The following is a 10,000-nucleotide window of genomic DNA, read 5'->3' on the forward strand; positions in this document are numbered from 1 at the left end:
GCAAATACGGACTGGCACTGTAAACTTTGCAGATACAGACTGACACTCTAAACCCTGCAGATAGAGGCTGGTACTGCGATCTCTGCAGATACAGACTGGCACTGTTAATCCTGCACATACAGACTGGCACTCAGCTAAAACAATGGCTCCACTGTTTCACTGCAATGAAAGGAAGTTGGCACTGAGACCACCTGTGCTCCACCTGCCTGCTACCGCGGGGCAGCGAAAGGTCGCAGCAGTGTAAAGCTATTTCAGCAGTGATGGTCTATAACCATCTCTGTTGGCAGAAGAACCAACCAGTGACACACATAAACACACACAGATACATAAACACACAGACACATACATACATACATACACACACACACACATGCATGCACTCACCCTCGGGCACTGTTCTCTGATTGACGCATATGGCTTGTTATGCAGGTATATGCACCCAGGTGTCCTTGAGCTTGAGAATGTCATTATGACTCTTCACACCCCACACACGTCACCCATGACAACATGTGAATCCTTTGTTTTCCACACAGACACACACACACACACACACACACACACACACACACACACACACACACACACACACTCTGTCCCCCTGTCTCACCCCCCCCAACCCCTCTCTCTCTGTCTCTTTACCATGAATACACACATGTTCTCTGTCCTTTCAGATCTATGACTAGATTTTCGCATGCCTTTGGGACACACACACACACACACACACACACACACACACACGGACGATTCCCAGTCTCCATTTTATTATGGTTATGACCCCTATGGGCACCCGTAGATTGAGTGAGAGCGTTGGTGTTTCTCAAGCACATATTACAGATTCAGACGCGTGAATACACATAATCACCTAGAGGAACATTGATCTGTTGGGAACACACGAGTCCTTGTGTTTAACTCGGCGGAGCAGTTTTCTGTTTTGGCGATTGGTGGTATCCTTTTCACCAGCTGATTCTGTCCTGCGTCGCCTGCCAATTCTACTGGCACAAAGTCTCCATGAATATTAATCACAACTCACGTTTTACAAATAACTATACACAAAGAAACCTTCTTCCCTGTTTAGACTTCTGAGTTTGTCCATTTGAGCAAAGCGTATAAAAATCGCTCACAGCCACGATACTGGAGTTGCACGTTCCGTTTGGAAAGTCTTTTCCTTGTGTGAAGTCCCTTTGCCTTTCACAGATCATCTCTCTGTGACTCAGAATTTGCATGTGTTGTTGAAATTGACATGCGAAATAAACAACAGAAAGTAAATAATGATTCATTCCTTTCAGGCCATTTCGCATGAGTATGGTCTACACATAGAGGAATCTCACCTTTACACACCTGTAGCTGTGGTCTACCTGTTCTTTACGTACACCTGTAGCTGTAGCCTACCTGTTCTTTACGTACACCTGTAGCCGTGGTCTGCCTATTCTTTACGTACACCTGTAGCTGTAGCCTACCTGTTCTTTACGTACACCTGTAGCTGTAGCCTACCTGTTCTTTACGTACACCTGTAGCTGTGGTCTACCTGTTCTTTACGTACACCTGTAGCTGTGGTCTACCTGTTCTTTACATACACCTGTAGCTGTGGTCTACCTGTTCTTTACGTACACCTGTAGCTGTGGTCTACCTGTTCTTTACATACACCTGTAGCTGTGGTCTACCTGGTCTTTACATACACCTGTAGCTGTGGTCTACCTGGTCTTTACATACACCTGTAGCTGTAGTCTACCTGTTCTTTACATACACCTGTAGCTGTGGTCTACCTGTTCTTTACATACACCTGTAGCTGTAGTCTACCTGTTCTTAACGTACGCCTGTAGCTGTAGGCTATCAGTTGTTTTTTCACTCATTTTTGATATGTTCAGAAGTTGGTTGCTGATAAGATGTTTGAATGCTAGGGAGGTGATGTCTGGATATTCTAACTCCTGAGAGGTACAGCTGTCTTGCTCTTTATGTGTGCTTTGGTGACACTGTTCTTCTGAATCATGACAAGGTGCCAGGCAGCAAGACGCTTCTCTGTCCTGCACCCGGCTGGTGGACGAACCACCACTGGCTCTCTGTACAGCTGAGACACCATCTGTCTTCAAACAAAGACTGAAGACTCACCAAGTCACTGAGTCACTAAGCACTTCAACGTGCACTATAAAGTTCTCTGCTGTCTTCTCTCCCTCTAGCCAGAGTGGTCGCCTGATGGTGTTCTTAACACAGACCTTCTGCTCTCACACAAGCATGTATGGTTTTGATCGAGACTACAGAGCACTTCTGTAAGTCACTCTGGACAATGGCATCTGACAAATGCTATAAATGTGAACGTTGTGTGTAAGAGCAGAATATGGAGCGCATGAGAATCTGCAGTATCATAACAGAGAAAATCTGGGCAGGATATGGAAAACCCTGGCATTAGGAGCCCTTGGTGTTTGTACCCTGGCGTTAGGAGCCCTTGGTGTTGGGTACCCTGGTGTTAGGAACCCTTGGTGTTGAGTACCCTGGTGTTAGGAACCCTCGTGATGGGAACTCTGGCATTGGGAACCCTAGTGTTGGGAACCCTAGGGGTGAGGTACAGCAAGCGTATGAATCAACAGTCTTAGCTCAGCATGTCCAGCTCTGCTTCTGGGGTCAGCTGCCCTGTGTCAGGGATAGGGGAGAAACCGAGGGTTAGTGCCAAGCATGAGAGATTACACACGAAACCAAACTTCTCATGGTACCAGTAATTCACATGACTGCGGAGCTGGCTCCATGATCTGGGTCACATTCCCTGGAGCCCTCAGGAATTCTGGATTCATTCAGAATTTGTGTGATGTGTCATAATGGTGGCTATGAAGGGAAAGAGTGAACGGACGGTGTTGGGGAACACGGTTAAAACTTCAGGTTCCTGCTACTGTTGACATGACCCCATGCAGTCAGCTGGTCTGATCAGCGTCACTGTGTTTGGTCAGACATGGCATTAACCTGAATCAGACCAATTTTCGAGAAGGATTCAGTAATCCATCAACACGTCCACATGAATCAGGCAACCATTGAAGCATTGAAGACCTTCTCATAAACAGGAAGTGATGGACATATTGTGTCTGAGTTTGGGAACTCGGACGGTTAGTGGTGGATGTTTGTGTAATGAAGGGAAAGTCACTTGGACTGAAACAGCCCTTATACCTCCTGCTGTTGTTCAGTCATGCCCTGGCTTTGTGACAGTCTTCTAGTCAGGATGATATTCTTATATTATGCACTACAGATTATATTATATTGCATATTTTCATGCTCTCTTCACACAAACACACACACACACACACACACCCTAAGATACACTTCCTTGGTTAAGCATTATGAATGAGTTATAGAGTTAGTTAGTGAACAGGTGAGTGAGTGAACAGATGACTGGATTAATTCATTGAGTATTTTACGTGGATGACTGAATTAGTGAACAGATGTGTGAGTGAGTCAAAGAAAACCAGAGCCAAGGAAGGACTGGCTAGTGAAGAAGAGTGAAAGAGTGAAAGAGTGAGTGTGGGAGCAGTCAGTAGGTGAGGGGGAGGGGTAATTGTGAACTGTCTATGTAGGAGATGAAGTGTCTCTTCAGAAATAATGGGACAGATTAGTCCAGGCCGTCAGGTCATGAGGATGATCGCGGAGAGAGACAGAGAGAGAGAGAAATAGAGAGAGAGAGACAGAGATGGGGAGAGAGAGAGAGAGACAGAGATGGGGAGAGAGAGAGAGAGACAGAGATGGGGAGAGAGAGAGAGAGAGAGAGACAGATGGGGAGAGAGAGAGAGAGAGAGAGAGACAGAGATGGGGAGAGAGAGAGAGAGAGAGAGACAGAGAGAGAGAGAGAGAGACAGAGATGGGGAGAGAGAGAGAGAGAGAGATGGGGAGAGAGAGAGAGAGAGAGAGAGCGTCTCTGAATAAATGCTAATATGTACATGGACATGCGAGCGTTTAACTGTGGTAATGTGGGAGAGGTTCGTGTGGAGGACAGCATACCATGATGAACTGACATCGTGTTGAGGGTGAGAGGCTCGGTACTGGATAATTCAAATGTGTCTGCTTGCGATGTGTAGTTTCACTGTGACATGCCAGCTCGCTGAAGACGTGGTAAGTCTGAGGTTGATGGGATTCTTCCCGAGAGGTTCACACTGACACACACAGAACATCCCCAACCCACGTCAAATTTAGCAGAATTGCGTTACTGAGCAAATATAATGTATAAATATAAGCAGGTTTCTGAGGATATAAGAGTATCCTCTTTTGTGAAGGCACGTGTGACCTCTCCTGGCCTCACGCAAGACCTCTCCTGGCCACCAGCCACCTGTGGTTCCCCTTAGATGTCTCGCGTGATAAACATGACTCAGATCGACCAGAGATATGAAAACCTTTGTTGTTTTTTCTCTGCCAGCGCTCCGCACTGACAGATGCAGCACTCTGTATTTCCCAGCTACAGGTTTCCTGCGGCGTGCGGGGCTTCGACAGGCCGTGCCTCACATCAGTCTTCATGTTCTTGTCTTTCAGGAGCCTCGGGGCCAGGACAATGTGAGAATCAGGAGGGAAGGAGATCTTTTGTGGAAGAGCTGCTCTTGGGGAAACAAAAAGAACATCAAGAAGAAGCAGGGCGAGGTGACAGAGAGCAATGAACCATAGAACGCCAGGTAGCTGAGACTCGGGAAGAAGATATTCCTTTATCTCCACCCTCTTACTTCCCTTCCTTCCTGAAGAGGCCGCTCAGGGTTTGATCAGAGCCAAGCTGAGCACACACACTCACTCACACACTCTCTCACACACACACACACACTCACACATCGACCGATGGAGAGTCAGATGAGAGCAGCGTGAATGTCCAAAAAAGATTCAGAGAGTGACATAGGAGCAGAAAACAAAGGAAACAAAAACACCCAAACGCCGACGGACATTACGGCGGAGTAGGCGAGGTTGGGATTAAGGCCCCTTACCGTAATCCTCACCGTAATCTTTACCGTAATCTTTACCATAATCCTCACCGTAATCCTTACCATAATCCTTACCGTAATCCTTACTGTAATCTTTACCGTAATACTTACCATAATCCTTACCGTAATCTTTACCATAATCCTTACCATAATCCTTACCATAATCCTACCATAATCCTACCGTAATCCTTACCGTAATCTTTACCATAATCCTTACCATAATCCTTACCATAATCCTACCATAATCCTTACCGTAATCTTTACCATAATCCTTACCGTAATCCTTACCATAATCCTTACCGTAATCCTTACCATTACGCCGTCCCTGCTGTGAGACGAGACTCTGTTAAGACTACCATAGCTCCCAGTAAACACATCGCACAGACGCACCAACACCGGCTGCGGACCTCGGCCGCCCGGCACCGCGCGGTAGAGCCGTCCAGAACCGGCAGGATGATGAGGGAAGGCGGGTGTCTTCGGTGGCCTGCGCTGGGCGTGGCCTGCGCTGCGCTCCTTCTCTTAGGGGCGGGGGCTCTGGAGTTCGGGGGCGCCCCGGGCCAGTGGGCACGCTACGCCCGCTGGGAGGCAGGCTCTGCAGGCGAGCTGAGCTTCAGCCTGAAGACCAACGTGAGCAAGGCGCTCGTCCTCTACCTGGACGACGGCGGTAACTGCGACTTCCTGGAGCTGCTGGTGGCCGACGGGCACCTGCGACTGCGCTTCACCATTCACTGCGCCGAGCCGGCGAGCGTGCGCTCCGAGACACTCGTCAACGACGACCGCTGGCACATGGTCCTGCTCACGCGGAACTACCGCGAGACGGTCCTGATGGTGGACGGCGAGACCGGGGCAGCCGAGGTGCGCTCCAAGCGGCGAGAGATGGCAGTGGTGAGCGACCTGTTCGTGGGAGGCATTCCCCCCGACGTGCGGCTCTCTGCCCTCACCTCCAGCACTGTGAAGTACGAGCCGCCCTACCTGGGCCTGATCGCCAACCTGAAGGTGGGTGAGGTGCCCCCCACCCTGCTGAACAGTCAGGGCATTCAGAGTGACCTGGAGTACGTCTGCAGCACGCAGAACCCCTGTCTCAACGGCGGCGTCTGTGTCATCCAGTTCGGGGAGATGCACTGCGACTGTTCGCACACACGCTTTCGAGGAAAATACTGCAAGGAAGGTAAGACAGACCAGAGGCTTCTGAACAGAAGTATGGCCGTTTGTCATACGCTTAGAATCTTCCGTGGTGTAAATGATTTTAATATGTTTTTTAAGATGCCACATGCTATGCTTGCTTTTTCAAGGCATGTATGTGATGTGTCACATGTAGGTTGTGTATGTGATATTTCATATGTGAGGGTTATGTCTTCTGGATGTGAGGTGAATTCTGGTGTGGTTGGAGTGAGTTCACTGAGATCAGTGAAACCAGAGACTCCAGTGAGACCAGAGACTTCTGTGGGACTAGTTAAATCAGAGACTCCAGTGAGACCAGTAAAACAAGAGTCTCCAGTGACTCCACACACACACAATACCACTGCAGAGTGCCACTCCATCAAAGCCAGTGATGGGTGTGGGCCAGGATACTGCCAGGCAGCCCAAACCTAGACAGGAGCAACTGACAGTTAAGGGCCTCGCTCAGGGGCCCAACAGCAGCAGGCTCCAACCAGGAACCTCCCAACCACAAGCCACCACTGCCTCAGAGACTCCAGTGAGCGCAGTGTAACCAGAGACTCCAGTGAGCCCAGTGAAACCAGAGACTCCAGTGAAGCCAGAGACTCCAGTGAGACCAGAGACTCCAGTGAGCCCAGTGAAACCAGAGATTCCAGTGAGTCCAGTGAAACAAGAGACTCCAGTGAGACCAGAGACTCCAGTGAGTCCAGTGAAACAAGAGACTCCAGTGAGTCCAGTGAGACCAGAGACTCCAGTGAGCCCAGTGAAACCAGAGACTCCAGTGAGCCCAGTGAAACCAGAGACTCCTGTGAGTCCAGTGAGACCACTGGCGTACAGTAAGCACAGAGCAGCTCTGTCCTGACTATGTTGGTCAGCGTTGTTTACAAGTTTTCTGTCTGATTTACATATGATATGCTCAGGGCTGTTACAGTCTTGCCACTGTCACAAATCCCCGGGTTTAAATATTTTTCTGCGGCCCTTTACTAAATATGTATACACACAAGCTTTCTGCCTTTCTGTGTAATGTTTCACACTTAGATTGCGCTGTGGGTGCAGATAATGATCTTGGTGTCTGGCTCACGTTCGAGAGACCACAGTGGTCGCGTCTTGCAACCTGTGTGGTTTCTGGACGCTCCCCGCTTGTACGTGGGGGTGAGTTCTGGCTCTTCTGCTGGTTGGTACCTGCTAATGTGAGTGAAATGACTGTGTGCTTGGTCACAGCTGGAGGCCCCTGTGTGAGTTAGGGCTCTTTAGTGCAGGAAGGTTATTCGTCTCGCCGTGGCCTTCCCGGCTTCGCTAGGGTTTGGCGGATTGCTCCGCCGTGTGCAGGGTCGGCATTTTCTGTCTCCGTCTGGCCTTTAGAAAGGGATCGTAAAACACAGACGACATTTACAGACGTCGACCCCGGGCTGAACTTTCTTATTTGGCTCTTCCCTGAAACAAATTTTCCTGTTCTGGCACAATAGTTCTCTCCTTTCCATTCCCAGAATGCAATTCACTTCCCCTCTAAGGATCCTTGATGGGGACTTTCTCTCTTCCACTGACAGTTTCTTGTGGAGTCACATTTCCTTCTTTCTCCCTCTCTCTCTATCTCTCCATCTCTCCATTTCTCTCCCTCTCACCTCCTCCCTCATTCTCTCTCCATCTGTCTCTCTCTCTACTTAACAGTATTTCTCATTCTATCTTGTTTCTTCTCACTGTGTCTGACTGACTTTACGTGTTCTTCTCGCACCCATTGGACTGATGTCTTTTTCCTTCTTTCCCTGCTCTCTCTCCCTCTCTCTCTCTCTCTCTCCCTCTCTCCCTCTCTCTCTCCCTCTCTCTCTCTCCCTCTCTCTCTCCCTCTCTCTCTCTCTCTCTCTCTCTCCCTCTCTCTCTCTCTCTTTTCTGTGCTTTTTCCTCTAAGGTTTTATGTTCAATCCTCTCAAATTTTGCTTGTTTCATGAACTAAATGTGCACCTAAACAGAAACAGATGAATTTTCTTAAGTAATAACACTTTAATCTAGAGCCCAAAATATTATTAGCAGCTCCTGATTTGCATGACAGACCCAGTTCTGCTGGATTACTCCTTTATATTTACGTTTACAGCAAGAAAATACAGCGTAACTTCTGCTGTTAGAAAAAGAGCAACCCTTCAACACCTCTCTCTCTCTCTCTCTCTCTCTCTCTTCCTCTGTCTTATGACACAAGCATGAATGCGTCATCCCATTTCTCATGGAGTCTTATGTGAACTCTCCTCTGTCTCTGTCTCCACTATCATCATTCTAGCAGCAGTTGACAGTCCTGACCCTCCTGACGGTCCTGAAGGTCCCGTCTTAGCCAGGCACACTTGCCTTGCAAGTCCTCCATTAATGTGTGTTTCTGTCTCTCTGTGTGCCTCCCTCTGGTAGAGCTTAACAGAGACAGACACAGTGCTGGCTGAAGGAGCTCTGATACCATTTAACTGCTGCAGAGTGGAGTGCAAGAATACTGATGGAGAGAGAGAGAGAGAGAGAGAGAGAGAGGGAGAGATGGAGAGAGAGAAAGGGAGGGAGGGAGAGATGAGAGAGAGTGATGGAGAGAGAGAGAGAGAGAGAATGTATGTTTACCTTTATGTTAGCTGGATTCTTTTAGATTGCTATAAAAGGCTCTAAGTAATTTAAAATCTCTTAAAATCTTTTTCTCACAGCCCTCTGAAAAGTGTGTGTGTGTGTGTGTGTGTGTGTGTGTGTGTTGTCATTATATGTTCCTTATAATTCACAAAATTAAGAATTTACTCAAAGCTTAATAAAAACTAATGAAGCCTTACAATGAAAATATTTTCATACAACAAATCAACAAACCAAATATAAATATATTGATCGTATTTCATCACTCAGCTTGGTTAGTTTCTTCTGTGCAGAGCTCTGGATTATCTGTAGGCGGCATTGTGTGTGCTGGTGATTAAGGCAGTTGCTATAGTAAACACGCACTTGCTTTCCACACATCATGTGACTGGTCCACACGACCATTCACATGTTCAGCAGAGTCCTGATTGATGTCACACGTCCACTGAGTGAGTGCCTGTCCCTGCCAGACAGACTGCAGTACAACCACAGTACAAATTCTTGGTTATGGAAAATTAAAGCAAAAAGGATGATGTTCTAAATCACATTAAAGCCCAAACAAAGGAAGACAATGGCCAGTGATTGGCCAACATTTTTGGCATGTCCAAATCTCAGATCTTACTATGTTATCCGTGATCTTATTCCGTTGTCCATGATCCAATCCATGTATGAGTTCAGCAGCCTCAACACAGTGATCACAGTGATACATTAGGGGACTTCTTAACCTTTGGTTCATCTCAGATCTTTTCTTATCCAGAGGTTCTTATGCCCCTTCACCCTCTACACATCTCCATCTCACATTCTCTGGTACACACACATACTGCCAAGCACCAGGCTGGTGTGCCTTACCTGTGACGATAACACTTCTCTCAGGAACATCTAAAGCTCTGGGCGCTTCGAGCGCAGACTGTTTGTTGTAAAATGTTGAGACTGGCAAGTTGAGTGTAATACGTGGTGGACAGACTCAGACTGCTGTCTGTGAGCAACAGAGATCTGCCCCATCGCCCCTGCTGTTAGAGGACTAAAGACGACAGAGCACAATCACGAGAGGACGACCTGGAGATAGGACTCCCAAGTGATGTGGAGAAAAGAGAGGGAGAGATGGGGGGGGGTAGAAAGACAAAGAGAAAGGGGGAAGGAGAGAGAGAGAGAGAGAGAGAGAGAGAGAGAGAGAGAGAGAGAGAGAGAGCACTAGCCCACTGCCCGTGCCTCAGTCCCTCAGTTTTTCTAATCTGTTTCTCTGTAATTGCGTCTGTTGGCTCGTTCACGCTCCCTCCCTACTCTAACACTGGGATGTAATTACAGTGAATGTCTGATCACCT

General features: G+C 47.9%; 1 protein-coding gene across 11 annotated transcripts in view; it reads left to right on the forward strand.

The window, feature by feature from the left end:
• The window catches only part of nrxn2b (neurexin 2b), a 582,744-nt gene that overhangs the window by 62,336 nt on the left and 510,408 nt on the right, over window positions 1-10,000 (forward strand). For all 11 annotated transcript variants that reach the window (XM_035530023.2, XM_081714812.1, XM_081714813.1 and 8 more), the window contains exon 2: window positions 4,501-6,102. In XM_035530023.2, the coding sequence (XP_035385916.2) occupies window positions 5,388-6,102 (715 nt within the window). In that variant the 5' untranslated portion in view covers window positions 4,501-5,387. The remainder of the gene's footprint in view (window positions 1-4,500; window positions 6,103-10,000) is intronic.

Source organism: Electrophorus electricus, chromosome 5 (genome assembly GCF_041902795.1).
Source record: "Electrophorus electricus isolate QZ-2024a chromosome 5, ASM4190279v1, whole genome shotgun sequence".
Lineage (NCBI taxonomy): Eukaryota > Metazoa > Chordata > Actinopteri > Gymnotiformes > Gymnotidae > Electrophorus > Electrophorus electricus.